We start from the raw sequence: 15,365 nt of genomic DNA, 5'->3' as shown, positions 1-15,365 counted from the left end.
GTGACAGCAATGCAAGCCAAGGAACAGAATCTCTGGATGCATTTGCTTCCACATCCCAAGTCTTTTGGGAAGCTGACACACCTCACACTGACAGCCCAACACACAAGCAATCACCTGCAACCCAGCAGGTGCTGAACACCAGCTGACCCCACACAGCTCTCTGCCCAAGGCTAAGACACAGGGTGTTTGCTAAACCCTGCTCATGACACAGAAGCTGGTGCAGTGTGCCTCATGGTGGAGGTACAATCAAAGTTTACCCATGGCTGGCTTAGCTGATGTCCAGCAACATCAGTAATTAGTAACTCAGCAGGCCACAATAACTCAATTTTGTGCCAAATCCCAGCTCTACTGAGACCCTGGGCACTCGAGACTTAAGTTCACTCACAGTTCCTGGCTTTTGTAGGGGAGGTGCTGAAGGCCTGCAGACCCTTTTCAAAATTGTTCCAGCACTTGGGCCTGTACTCATCATACTGCAAGGTGCTGAGCTTGCTGTCCCCAGTAAAGCTCTTGGTTCTGCTGGAAGGGACAAGCTGAAACAGGTTCTCCTGTGGGAAGTAACTCCTGGGGAAAGTCCTCCGGCCTGCAGGGGAAAAGGGGTAAAATGACAGCCAGAACACACACAGCAGCTTGGATCCACCTGTCACCACCTTCTCACATCACTGCCCAGATCCTCCCCTCTTCAAATTTGGCAAAGCCCTGTGAAGATTTTAAATTCAATTTAAGAGTTGATAACAGCAGGCATTACATCTAATGTAGATGTTTCCAGAGGGGTTTGCAACAGTTTAATTACATCAACGGGTGTGCTGGTTGTTAATCACAATTAAACACTGAACAGGCAGAGATTTACATTGAAAATTATCCCTGCCATCCCCTAAGTCCACATGCAAATGACCACACAGCAGGGCCAGACCTGCTTTCACAGGAGTGGCAGTGAGAGATGAAGCTCATTCTGGAAAGCTCAATATGCTCTCTGCACATCCTCAGTACGTTTTTCCCAAGGGAATTTTTGCCTCCCACTACTTTCAGTCTCATACAGTGAAAGAATGAGCAGGAAAAAACATGATGGAGTTGGCCCCAAAGCTCAGAGCTCACCAGCTTAAAACAGAGAAGCAAACAGATACTGCTACCCTGAAATTGCTTGGGGATTTCCTATGGCTCAGTGAGAAACCTGCTGTAAAGGTCACAAAAATCATCCTCAAAAGCAAGCAATTTAGGGGAATAGGAAGGTTGATACTGCCAGGGATGAGAAATGCCAATCATCCCCATGGCTAAATTAGAACAGGAGGTGTAAGCAGAGGACAGGCTCAGCACTTCCCAAGAGCAGAGCCACAAGGTCTCACAGAGAACACCCTTCTGAATACACAAGTGAATCCCAAAGCACTTGGCCTTGTTCCCTTTATTAGAAACCTCTCCTTCCCAAGTGTTTCCAGTCCCAGGCACTGGCACAAGCCAACAAGGACTGATCACCTCCCTCCCTGAGCCCCCATCATGTCCTTACCATCGCTGTAGTCCTTGCGACTTTGGGAGAGATGGTACTGCCTTGGGAAGGTCCCACCTTTCCCAAACCTCTCACAGAATGGGATGTCAAAATCTGGCAGGAGGAAAGAAGACACAGATATTTCTGAGATCAGCTCAGTATCAAATGCCCAGAGTGTTTCTTATGGGAAACACTGAGTTAGAGGCAAGAAGGAGGTGACAAGGTGTTCGTTTACATGGCCCTACATACCCCAAGGCTCCCTGTGAAATCTGCCCACACTCACAAACTCTTCAGTGGAAAATCAAGGTTAGACACACTGGCCTTAGTGCCCCAAAAGCAGAAGTTTAAGTGCTGAATTTATGGACCCTGGCCCACATTCAGGGCAGGGGATTAACACAGACATGCTTGGTTTCCAAGACAGAGCACTAAAACATCTTATTTTCACTTGGAAGATGCAAAAATAAATGAAACAGAACTGCCAGGCAGGGTCAGGCCTAGACACATCCACTCCAAAACATTTGCTATGATATCAGCTATTTCCAGGAAAATGCAAAAAAATCCAGCACTTGACTAACACCAGATAATATCTCCCCTCTTTCTTCTCAGATGTGACTCCTCCCCTCTGAAAGCCAATTTAAACCTCCAGAGCTCCAAACTTTTATATTTATTTGATTAAATGCTAGAAAGATAGATTATACAGAAGGGATTAAAGACCATCAGAGTTTAGACATTGGATGATGAGAGAGATGGACGGGCATGCAAGATAAGGACACATTTTTTTAATAAAAACCCCAGCACAGGAAGCCATTGCTGGTAGCACCAAATAACTTGAGATTAAAATATCTGTCATTCCACCTCATTCTTTCACCTGCTGTTTTTCCTCCATCCAATTCTAATGACACAGCCCCTTCTGACTGTTTGTTTGTCTTAGCCTGGGGCCAGCAGCAGCTCCTCAGAGGCCATTCCTGGCTTCTGCTGTGCTTCGGTGTGATTGCCAAAAAGAGCACATAATGGCTGAAATATGGTCAGCAAGAGGAGCAACAAGGACAGGGCAAGAGGTTCTTGGTGAGCCACGTGTGAGCAACGGTGCCCAGAGGTGTCTCAATGCTAAGTGCCATGGGGGAAGCATTAAAACCTTCAGCAAAGAGGGCTGACTGCAGCTTCATCTCTGCAGCTCAATCTAGAAATCCTGCCTCAGGCCAGCAATGAGTTATCCTGCCACGGGCTGGCTGCCATTTGCTCATTTTTATTAGTGCAAGTCATTACAATATTACAGAGTTTCCATTATTTAACCAGCTGGATGTTTATAAGTGATTAAGCAGTAACCTATGATCTGTGCAAACACCAATACAGCTTCTCTCACAGCATTTGCACTATTGCAGATTATTATTCATGCAAGTGGAAGAGGTGTAACTCCCTAGAGAGTTGGGATTTGCTATGTAGGAAGTCGAGATCCTGAAGGGGCAATTCCCAGATGAGAAAATAGAGACAAAAGCTGATCCTACAAGGCTGTTCCCAGCACCTTGCAGTTGTCTGCAAACACAAGAGCAAAATCTTCCAACACAGATCTCTCAACAGCTTTGCCTGCTTGCCTCCATCCACCTCGGGGCCCCAGCTGCCCAGTTTGGACTATTGTTGCTGTCAATTGATTCCCAAACCAGTCCCAAAGGTATTGCTGCAGAATCACAGAGGGTTAATGAAGACAAGAGCAGCCCTGCCTGTGTTTGATGCTCTGGGCCATTTAATTTTAGATAATATTCATGTTTGATCACTGCAGGGTCAGTTCTGAAGGGTTACCAAAGCCACAGAGCTGGTTTGCTTGATTGCTTTTAATTACTTTTCATGCAGTGCCATCCCTCTTAATAGTCTTCATCCAGCCTCTTTACTAAATGCTTTTTATACTTTACAGCAAATATAAACCACCAAGAGTGCTTACCCATGCAATCAAGACCGTCTTTGGGATGGCTCTTCCTTCCAGGAACAGGGGTTTGGGGAAAGGGAGGGCTGCAAAGGAATGGGGAAAAAAAACAAAAAAGGATTTATTTATTATATCAGAACAGCTATGGAACTAACACACTAGGGAAAGGACAGGATAAACCCCAAGCTGCACTGACCACTGAGCTCCCATCCTCATCCTGCACAAGAATGAGGATTGGTTTTTTTGGCTGGATCACAGCTTGTTCCTGTGGCAAACAGAAGGGATGCTGCAAAACCCACAGGCACCAGGCTGAAATGAAGCAGCCAAAGATCATCACCCCATGCAGGAGGCAGCTCAGAAGGAAGGCCACAGGCTTCTGCTCCCTCAACAGCAAGTGTTCAACCACACACCTCTGCTTTCCACGGACACTGCTGAGCTGCTGCAGGTGCACACACCAGAGTCCTTCAGCCATGCTCAGTTCATGCAGGTTTCCCTCCTGTCCAACATCCCCTCCCACCTTCCTCACAGAGACTCTGCACCTCAGAGAACACACAGCCTCCCACAGGACCAGGAGGGAGAGTGTGGCATTGGTGCCTCAAGGTCTTTAAACTATAGTGAGAGGAGGGAAAAGCAAGTAAATTGGGATTGCAGAAATCCCAATTTCACCCCAGGCTCTTAAAGAATGATCTGGGCATGTGGGCTTTCCACTCTCTCTTTTAACAATATGGGCACAGAGAAGAAATCAGCTTTGTAAAGTGCTCTGAAACATATTCAGGTCAAAGCTGATCCCTGCTGTGGCAAAGAGGAGTTTGTGGTGCTGTTCCTAACCCTCAGCCTGGTCACTGAGCCTTGCTGGTCACTGGTGACTTGCTCTGTCCTCTCGGGCTAATGCCATCCCAAGCAACCGGCTGCAAGGCCTCCGCCACCTCTTTGCAGGAATAGTCCTACTAACTCCTCTTCCTTGGAGAAATACAGCCCTCCTTGTGCCTTTTCCAGCTCCTAGACCCATGACTGGACACATTTGCCTGCTTTGAACATGAAATCAGGCCATGCCACCCTCTCACAGACAGAGCTAAAAGCCTAGAGCTCTCCTCTCAGTTCACAGCAGAGTGTTACAAACAGCCCGTGCTCCTTCTGCTGTTCTTCTTGGCAAAATCCGTGCAAAAGCAAAGCTGGGGCAGAGAGGTTGGGAACACAAGGAATCCAGCTTCGATACAGCCCTAACAATGAGCAAATACATCACAGGAAATTATTAAAAGCCACAAAAAGGAAATGGACCTTGATGCTGAGACAGGTCCAAAGCACACGGAGCTGCAAACCCGAAGCACGCTACACAATCAACCCAAGGCAGGCCTGCTGGAACTCAGCCTTGGGGCTGGATGGAACAGCAACAGCGGAAAAAAATAGACAACCTTTGATGCAGATGGAAAAAAAAATAGACTGCTTCCCAAAAGGACACTGTGTCTTATCCAAAGCTCACCCTGCACAGCAGCAAACACAGGGATCCTGTGCACGTGGGAGCTGGGATCCAGCTCAATGGCAGCAGGCACTGAATTGCAGCCTGGCTTAGTACAACGTGTCCCAGTTGCTTCCTGCTGAGTAGCTAAACTTAGTTACTGCTCATCTGGTGTCCCCAGCACCTTGACTGACACGTCTGTGGCTGCTGGCACTGCACAGGGGCTGCTGAGTTTGCCAGTGGTCAGTGGAGAGCAGGCAGTGTGCCTGGTGAGGAGGAGGCACGGAGAGGCTGATGGAATATTGACCTGGTGACTGCAGAGAGTCAGAGGGGAAGGAGGCGCTGTGAGGGTGGTGAAGCACTGGAAAAGGTTGCCCAGAGAAATTGTAGATGTCCATCCCTGGAAGAGTTCAAGGCCAGGCTAAATGGAGCACTGAGTAACCTGGTCTAGTGGAAGCTGTCCCTTCCCATGGCAGGGGATTGGAACTGGATGATCTTTAAGGTCCCTTCCAACTCAAACCATTATGTGAGTCTGTGAGAATTTTCATCTCAAAAGGCAAAAAAAAAGAAAACCTGGTCACACAAGGCTAGGCTGTCTTTGTCCACCTCAGATAACTGCAATTCAAATCATACCATTGCACAGACATCTGCACTAGGATCTGGTTTTCAACAATAAAGGTAAATTTGTTTTGCTCAGGTGCATCCTCATCCCAACAGAAACCTCAGGAGTTGCCACCGATCCTATTGCTCTCCTGCTGTGGAGCAGAGGCTGCAGTTCAGCTTGTGAACATGGTGACACACACAACTCACCTGTCCACAGACCTGTCCAGTGACTGGCAGCTCCCAGACAGCGAATCATCAGGGCTGATGAAAGCTTCAAGCATCTGACAGAGAAAGAAAAGGGGAAACAATAAAACCATGCAATGTAGCTCCCCGAGCTCCAGAACTAGCACAGCTCTGCAGGGTCATCCATTTATGATGCCTTCTCTGCATTATTGTTCTTTCCAGTTGCTATTTGCTGGTAGGAAAACTGAAGCAAAGATCATTAGCACCCTGAAGTTCAAAGCGTGCAGAGGAGTCAATGAGATTCAAAGTGCTCAAAGCATTTGTGAGAAATAATAATATTACTATTAAAGGAAAATATGTATAAGGACACAAATGATGTGCCCAAGGCCAAGTGGATATTGTGTACCACAGGCAGGACTGCAGCCCTGGGCTCCTGACTTCCCGAGCTGCCCTGGCACACGAGCCCAGCCTTCCTCTCTGCTGATAAGCGCAGCATCATCAGGGCTTTGGCTGGAAGAACCGGCTTGGCACTCACCAGCTCAGTGAAGTCAAAGCTGCATTTGTGTTGCTTCCTGGATGAGACATTGTACTGGCCAGGGTTATTTATAGCTGCTTAGTAACAATAGAGGGTTTGTAAGGAGTGGTAAACCCTGGAGCTGTGTGCACTTCCACATGGAGCAGAGCCTGCTCCGGGCCACACTGTGCTGCCAGCGGTGCCATGCTCCCTCCTGGTTGAGAACATTCACACACCCCTGCTCCACAGTTCACCCTGGGAAAGCTGAACAACAAGGGTTAAAACACCATGTGGAGCCACACTTTGCTGCTTCCCACTTTGCTCCTCCTTCCCCAACAGGCTCCCTTTCCCCCGGCTGTTCCCATCAGCCCTCCTCAGCCAGTTGTCAGCACAGCTCATGCTGTTTTGGCCAGGCAGTCCCAGCTGCAAAGTGCAATTCTTCTCTGCTTCCTAGTTTTTACCCTAAAACCTCCTTCAAAATGCACTAGGCCCACGAGGAGCAAGCACTCTGACAGAAGCCACTCCCCATCTCTGCCAGCCATGCCAGGTCTCTTCCAGCAGTTAAAGCTGAAACAGACTCATTTCTCAAAAGCATAAAATTGGGAACTGGAGCATGCTCCATATTCAGCCCTTGTTCATCTGCCAAGCTGGTCTCAGGACCACAGTTACATCACAGGCTTGCACAGGGGCATTCCCCAAAAGGCAGCAAGCTCCATCTTCTGAGTGGTTTTCCATGAGGCACATATGGAAGCAGCAGTACAAGAACATTCTGAAGGCAAAGCCCATATAGGGAAAAGCAGAACTGCTCAATGAGGAAAGACAATAAACCCCAAACCATTCCCCAAACCCCTTTTCCCTGCTTTTAATTCGCCTGCAAAGGGCTGTGGGCCACCCACAGGGTGATGCTAAGGAAAAACAAGGAGAGCATCTGGGAACCTTCATCCGGAGCAGGCTCAGGGCTCTGAATTAATGGATCTCCACAAACAGCCAGTGGAGCTGGGCTGATTTACACCCAAGGGGGTCATGGGGACCCTCCCCCTGCACACACACACACACTTTGTCTTAATCCTCCCCAACATGTTTTGGAGGCATGTGAAAACAATGGAGAGCCAACTTTTGGCTGCAAGGAGCACACGATACATCTGCACTCTGACGCTGCCAAGATTCACCCGGAGTGACTTCTTATTTTATTAATGGCTATATAATAAACTGTTGAAAACACAACTTTGCCATGGAAACACTGGCACAGCCTGCATGCAAATGTGGAGCTAAGTGGGTGCTTCTGAGTGTAGGAAACACACATCTCCCCAGGAACATCCTTGGGGGCCAGCAGAGCAGCCTGATGGATTGAGTTTAGTGCCTTCCAGATGTCCCTCCTGCAAACTAGGGATTCTTGGTTCTGTTTCCAGGAGCTTTGTAAGAATGACGTGCTCAGACAGCCCAGCTGACTTCACAGGATCTACACTAAGCTCTTCAGAGCTACAGATTGAGTAGAAATGCAAACAGAGGGAGGTGTAAGCTGCTCCCACTGTGGTCCCTTGACACTGCAGAGTTTCCCTCACCGTGGGTACCAAATTGACTGGAGGATGAGGTGCTGCTCAGCACTGAGGAACTTGCCGCTCTTTTATTACTGAAGGACTAGAATATACAATTTCCTCATTAAGAGAGTTAAAAAAATATAAATGGGGGAGGGTCAGAGACACAAAACCACAAAGGCTGTGGGCAGAGCCAAGAACTGTAACTGGAGCTCAGGCAGAAACACCACATGGGAAGCAGCCAGAGCTGCTGATATCCCCAGGCTGTTGCAATCGCAGGCAATTGGTTGCTTGGCACATTCCCTCATGGTCCTGGGATCTGGGAATGCTGTGGCCACGAGGGCCTGGCAGCTGGTGCACATGTGTGCTCCAGATCTCTGCTGCTCCAGAGCTACCTGAGTTGCCTGGGCACATTTGCCATCCCCACTGGCTCTCAGGGTTCCTGGAAATCAGACTTTCCCAGGCACGTCAAGCCTGGGGGCACCCATTCCTGCAAAAAGGTGGCCTGAGCCCCAAGCACAGCACAGGCACTGCCAGAATGTACAGGTGGGAGCAGCTCTCCCATTCCAGCCACACCCCAGCCCCACTCACGTTCTGGTCCATGGTCTCGGGGATGAACTCGCCCTCGCTGTTGATGCTGGTGTAGGAGCCCTGGCGGGCGATCTGCTGCTGCTCCTCGGGAACGCTGCCCGGCGGCGGAGAGCTGCGCCCGGTGTGCAGGGAGCCTGGGACAGGGACACACCTGGTCAAGGAGGGCCCCCACCAACCCAGACCCTTCCAGAAACGCTGGCCCAGTCACCACAGAGCTCCCGGAGATGCTGCCGGGTGTCAGCACAGGAGTCCAGGGCAGTGTAATAAGTGACAGACTCCTGAGACAGTCACATAAGGCTAATTCACTTTATTAACAAACCCATTGCTTTTTATACCCTAGTTCCCTACAGGTGGACTTGATTGGGCCTTTAATTAAAACACCATCACCAATGGCTAATTAAGAAACCACCCTTTGGTAAACATATCTCCATAACACATTCCACATGTTCACAACACCAGGTGCTGCAAGTGAAGATGAGAATTGTTTATAATTCTTCTCTCTGAGCTTCTCACAGCCTTTCATAGAACGATGCCTGGGAAAGTTGTCTTTTGCTCTCTGTGACCAGAGAGCTGCTGCCACAGCTCGGTTTGAACTCATGAGGATGGGAATGGAGGTAGAGCTGTGATGCTGTTCATGGATTTCCTCCAAAGCTTTAGCACCAGGGAGGGTTTGTTACTGTGGGACCACACAATGTGTAGCAGACTTCACCTTCCACACACCCTGGATCCTAAGAGCTGTCACTGTATCCAGGTGTGATGCTAGAAAGGAAAGAGCTCTGGGAGTTGTGCTGTGATATAATTAGTCAGTCTCAAAGCAAACCACAAACCACAAACCCACCTCCCCTTTGACCTCTGGGCATTCCCTCCCTGGAGCAGGTCACTGCCTTGTCCAGGCATGTGGGAAACAGCCTGGCTGTGCTCAGTGCAACATCACTGAAACACTTGTTATATGGAAAAAAACTTGCACTCAAATACCCTCTTATCCCCCCTTTCCCTAGACAAAGGTAAAGATGAAGGAAAACCAGACCTCAAACCCAAAAACCCCAGGGCAGAATGACCTATGGGATCAGTTGTCCCATTTTTGGCCAAGGGAATTGTCTCCCCTGTCTATAACCCCAGAGCCTCTATCCTGTGCATCCTATGCACAGACAGCAAAGTTTCCACTGGCTTCCTCACAGGGCTTGTTTAGAAGAAGGTGATTTCCATTTTGCACCAGGGAGAGAACCCCACAGCTTCTTGATGAAGTTGTTCCATTCCACCTGTTTATTCCCCCAAATCCACTCTATCCTTGGGCCTTTTCAAGCTTCAGGAATTGCTGCCCTTGCCTGGCCCAGCTGCAGCGCCTTGGCTCTGACTGCCTGCAGTCCCTCCCCTCCACCCCTGTGCTGTCACCACTCCAAGGCAGGGAATTGCTGACGGAGATCCATGTGGATCCGTGCTGGAGCTTCAGCTGGCATTGTGCACTGTGAGCTTTCATACAAAACAAAAACTTGTTTTCATGCAGACTTCTGAAAAGCACACATCCTTGAGGAGATGGAAAGCACATGAAGATGTCTTTCCTCACATTTTGTATCCATTTTGTGGCACTCCCCCCAGTTCTTGGGCTCATTACCACCATTTGCTAACAATATGCCCAGGGCTGAGCACAAGAGAAAGGTGCTGGGAGGGGGCCTACCCCATCATGAGAGTCAACACTGACCTATCAAACAACACTTCTGCCTCTTCTGCATCACATGACTGTGCCAGGTGGATCTCTGGAATAAATCCATCTCCAGGATCAACACAACCAACCTGAGTTCCCACCTCTCACTTAAGCAGATACACATCAGGAGCTGTGAATGTTAACAGTGTCACACCAGCGTTAAAGATCATTAAATCAGGCCTTTCTGCTGGATTTACACCAAACACACACAGATTTGTCTGTCCCATGCTACATCTTCCTTCTGACTCCTTGCTTAGATTGTAAAAATAAAAGTCATATGGCTTTGAGTTACTTTTTTTTTCCTTCTTCCTATTTTCTCCTTCACAGATTTCCTGCAGGATAAGAACACAGTGAAAAAACTCCAACTGAAGTAATGCCAAGATCAAGAGAAGAGAAACTCTCGAGTGCTGCAGCACTCATAACGAACTGGCTTTCCACCAGCCCTAAAACAAAACCAGTTGGGAAGTACAGCATCCTCTCTTTGAAGATAAATAAACAAACTTTTAACTGTTGAGCAGCTCAGGCACTCTGAATAAATCACTGCATCAGCAGCCCCTCGTTTGTTTAGCAGATGCCAATCTGGAATGCAGCACAAGGAATTTGGGTGGCTCTTGCCCCAGAAAGCTGCTGAGGATTTAGTGAGGTGTAACTGCTGTATCTTAGCCCTGCTGAGCATTTCTGTTACTGCTGCAATGAGCTGTGGATCTGCTCATGCACTATTGGAATCTCTTGCTCCAAGGAGCCACTTGTTATCCAGAAACCCTTTGACTAGAATTTTACCAAGATCTGTACATGCCCTGTTTGACTCTGAACACAGGGAGTTAAACCAGATTTATCACAAGCACAAAGACTTCCCATGATCTCCCATTAAGCCTTTGCCTGTAACAACTACTCCCAGCCATAGATCAGCTGTGTTTGACCTTCCAGAGTCACATTTCCTGCCAAAAACTTTAAAAGGGAATAAGACACCAGCTATTTCCCAGCAGGTAAGGAAATTAAACAAAGTGCTTAGGTTTTTGCATGCTTGGAAACTGCTGGAGTGAAGCAGATCCCTTTTCAGCCAGGCTGTTTGGGCAGAAGTGCTGCCCAAAGTAATTTTTGCAGCTTCACAGCTCCAGGAGTGCTGGTTGCTGCTGCTTTGCATCCATGCATGTTCTTCCACCTGGGAGAACCATGGAGAGGTGCTGGGAGCAGAGCTCAGGGTTGATTCCCCACTCCAGCCCTATCCTGCTCTGGTAACAAAACCTCAGGCAACCCCAGTGCTGCTGGAGGAGAGCAGGAATGGAAAACAGGGGTCAGAGAAACAGAGCAACAGTGGTACTTCATGGCAGGCTTAATTCATAGTGGGGAAAACAGATTGGATATATTGGATAATGCTGATTAATCCACCCTGAGGCAGAGGAAGAAACAGACAGGAAAGTCCAGATGTGCCCATTTGACACATCACAGATGCTCTTCACACTTGACCTAATACTCAAGAAACAGCAGCAGCACCAGGCAGAGAGATGAGGCCCCCAAGGGACTGTCCTGGGGTCTGTGGGACATCATGTCACCTCCAGTGGGGATGTGTGGCATTCACACTCTCTGAAAAAGTCCCCTTGCCCAGGATTTTTCTCCTGGGAAGCTGAGGAGCCTCAGAGAAAAACAATTCTTATCTCATTTGCTTCTCCTGTGTTGTGCTCATGTGGAATGTGTTTGGACATTGTTCACCCACAGGTGATTGTTCCATTGCATTCTGCTGGGAGTTGTTTTCACTCTTTGGCCAATTGCGGCCAAACTGTGTCAGGACTCTGGAGAGAGTCAGGAGTTTTCATTATTTTTTTAGCCTTCTGTAAGTATCCTTTCTTTAGTATAGTTTAGTATTCTTTAATATAACATAATATTATTAAATAATAAATTAGCCTTCTGAGAACATGGAGTCAGATTCATCATTCCTGCCTTCGTCTGGGGGGAACAAAAATACAATAGGGATGGGGCAGGCTGTGAGGCACTTCTGTACAGGCAGAGTGCTGGTCAGATCTCAGCAGCTCTGTTCAGGATTCCTGAACTCAGAGTTGGCCCTGGTTGAGCATCTGACCTCAGATACTCTCTGCAGCAAGGTGCTCTGGGGAGGGACTCCTGCTCCACTTACACACACGAATGTAAAGCCATAGATTTGAGAGGAGAGCACAGAGTGTCCTGAGGACACAGAACCAGGACAGCACGGAGACTCACAGTCACTGCTGGCACCCACTGGGGCCTTTCATGTTCCCTTCTGCTATTTTTCTTTAAGAAGTGCCTTTCATGCAGTATGTGCAGAGCTCGTGGTGCTGCACGTACAGCCAGCTCCCCCGTGCCAGGCTTGGCTTCCCTCCGCCCCCGCATTCCCTGGCTTCATCTTCCTCTGCTCTTCCCAAAACTTCACCCACTACTGACCAGCCTCAAGCAGGGAAGAGAAGCCCCTGAGCAGCCAGAGCTGGGGAGGGTTTGCTGGCAGCTGCCACCACTCACAGCTGCAGCCACAGGGAGCCCAGCCCTGGGATGACGTTCCCGAGCAAGGGACACCACGTCAGGATGTGCTGCTCCTCTGAGCCCTGGCAGAAACACCAGGCTCAGGACAGGGCTGCACAGGAGAAAGAGAGAAACCTGCTGGAAATTTCTCTCTCTGCTCCTGTCAAGAGGAGCTGTGAGCAGATGGATCAAATCTTCCTTAATTTCTTCTTTTCCACTGGGCTCCCTACAAGCCTCCCTCCTCTCCTTGCTGATCCTTCTGAGCATGGATTTCTACATTTTGATATGAGGCAAATTTAGGGTGCTTTTAAACAAATAAGCAAGACAGAACCCACTTTCTAGCTCTAAAGCAGCTGGCATGATGCACATAGATAAATTTTCCTCCTCTTCTCAAAACAGAGCAGATTTCACCCATCCTAACTCCTGCAATACTCCTGGTCTGGAGAGAGCTGGCAGGCACATGAAACCACGGCTCAGCAGCCTGGTTTTCCATGAAAAAAAGCAGTAAAATCAAGATTCTAGTAAATGTTTCTATTGAGATGGTGATGCTGGAATGGGGCCATTAAATAATTTTGGATAATTTTCTGAACCATATATTTCTTCAAAGTAAATAAAAACAATCCTCAGTTATCCAAAAATCCAGAACCCAAAAATTTTCCTTTTTTCTGTCCAAGTTCCCTTGGGCTTTTGCTGGCCACCAAAAAACTGGAAGGGGATTTCCACTGAAAAACTTGATGGGGAAAAAAAAAAAAGAAAATATTGACTTTGCATAAGGTTTTTCAGGGACATGGCATGAAGACATTTTCTGCCCAGCAGAAGCAAAAATAACTAAATCTTCCCCAGAACATTTACCTCCCTTCCAATGTGCTTGTGCCAATTACATACAGATTTATTATTTTCCACTGCTGTTTACATGGCAGAGTCAGCAGAAAAACATGAGACATCTCAGAAACACAGAGAACATGACCCTGAACCACCTTTTAGTATAAAGACACTTCAAATCTCCTTTAAAATGTGGTTTCAAGAGAAAAGCTGAACTGAATTAAGATCCTCTTTTGATAGCAACCACTTTGATGACAGCAGAAGGAAACACTGTGAAATGCCTTGTGACTGGAAGGGAAGAAGAGTTTCTGCTGCAGAATTCCCAGCCTCTTAGGATGCCTTTTGACTATGCACCAAGTTCAGTGAAATCCCCACTGCAGGAAAACAAAACACAGCATCATGTCTGTCTGTCTGTTCCCTGATGCTGGGTTTTATGCTCCATTTGAGATGCTGCTCTCCCTTTCAGCTTGCTGGAGTTTCTGCCCAGCTGCTGGATTGCCCAGTTCTGACTCAGGAGGTCAAAAATGCATCTGCTGGATTGTGAGCACCCCCTAAGCAGAGCTGCAGCAGCTTCCTACAGACCCCAGATAACCCAAAGAGAGGAGCAACCTTCTGTTGTCATGCTGAGGGCTTGCTGAAACCTCCTGGCAAGACTGATGGCTTACATGGAAAAAGAAACAGGTATGACTGATGCTTGGGCTGGTTACTTTTGCCACCTGACCATGCAAAAGTGCCAAGGACTCAGAGTTTGGCACATCAGCTCCTGAAAATCCCAACATTAGCACACTCTGCATGCCACAGCTGGTGCTGCCCAGTGCTCCTCCTCCATTACCTTGACTAAAGCAGCACATTATGTCCATCCCTCCACTCTGCTCTTCAAGCATTCCCTCAAAATCCTTTTGTACTTCAGGCTCTCATCCTTGCAGAGCTGATATCTCACCCTTTGTCTGCCTTGCCTTGGCTCAGGGCATTCTTAAGGCAGTGACACCTCACAGTCAGTGGTGCAGAGCTGGTCAGGAACCAGCAGCTCCAAAACATGAAGGACAGGCCAAAGCATGGAAATAAAAGTTGGTAGGAAAGGCTTATCTTTGCAAGAACCCATCCTCCCACTAGCACAGCTACACACGGAATCAACCCTGCCCATCATGCTCAGGCTCACACGTCAGTGACAGCTCCCAGTGCCACAGCTCTTTGATCATTAACAGCCTAACATGTACCAAGAAAAAAAAAAGGGCAGCAGAGAAGTCATTTTCTGCTGAGACTCTGTGCTTTATGTGTGCATTTCATTCAGGGTCATCTAGTGACTGCCAAACTCTCAAAACCCATGTGTGCTAGGAAAAAAAACAATAGAAAAAGACAAGCCTGGCACATCCAAACACCAGGCTCAAGGAGAGCCCTTGCACATGTGCCACCCACCCCTGGCATCAGTGAGAGCTGGGCAGGGCTGCACAAGGGCTATGCTGGACCCTGGAAGAACCTTTTTTATACATCTTGTCTGAGATGCAGCAAACCACAGGATTTCTTATCAGCACAGGCTATGAACAGAGAAGGGGCAAGTCCTTGGAAAAAAACACTCATTTGTTGCACAGAGTTTGGAAGTGTTTACTGCCATATAAGTACAGAGGATCTTTAGAGGATGAAGTATTTCTCCATGTGTATTTCTGAAGGAGGGCCCCACTTTGTTCAGGGCTGTCAGTTCTACAGCTGGCAAGTACTTGCATGAAAATGCCAAAGATCTGTAGAAATTACCCTATAACCTGCACCCAGAGACACAGCAGAGAACAGTCACTGTGTGAAAAAGTCATTCATCCTGCCTGCAGGCTGGAATATGAGTAATTCTGCTCCTGCTACACAGTCCTACATACTGCTTTACCAGCTCTGCACAGGGTGCCCTGCTCTCTACAAAATCCTTCAAGGTTCTTCACACAAAAGCTCCTACAGACAGCTGACCAACAGGATTTCAAAAAGCTCAGAGTATTTTATGCAAGGAAAGCATAAACTCAAGCCCAGAAAACCAAAGAAAAAAACCTCAAAAGGCTGCAAACAAACTCCAGTTCCTGCAGGGCTGCAAGAG

The 15,365-nt window shown here is 48.0% G+C and overlaps 1 protein-coding gene across 2 annotated transcripts in view; it reads right to left on the bottom strand.

The window, feature by feature from the left end:
* Positions 1 to 15,365, bottom strand: part of LOC311162408 (mitogen-activated protein kinase kinase kinase 3-like) — an 80,044-nt gene that overhangs the window by 9,888 nt on the left and 54,791 nt on the right. For both annotated transcript variants that reach the window (XM_084220738.1, XM_084220739.1), the window contains exons 8-12: positions 8,278 to 8,411; positions 5,662 to 5,735; positions 3,414 to 3,481; positions 1,499 to 1,591; positions 386 to 580 (exon numbers count right to left, since the gene is read on the bottom strand). In XM_084220738.1, coding sequence (XP_084076864.1) covers positions 386 to 580; positions 1,499 to 1,591; positions 3,414 to 3,481; positions 5,662 to 5,735; positions 8,278 to 8,411 — 564 coding nt within the window. The remainder of the gene's footprint in view (positions 1 to 385; positions 581 to 1,498; positions 1,592 to 3,413; positions 3,482 to 5,661; positions 5,736 to 8,277; positions 8,412 to 15,365) is intronic.

Source organism: Fringilla coelebs (assembly GCF_963513975.1).
Source record: "Fringilla coelebs genome assembly, chromosome: 1".
Taxonomy (NCBI): Eukaryota; Metazoa; Chordata; class Aves; order Passeriformes; family Fringillidae; genus Fringilla; species Fringilla coelebs.
This window is presented reverse-complemented; position numbering and strand designations above follow the sequence as displayed.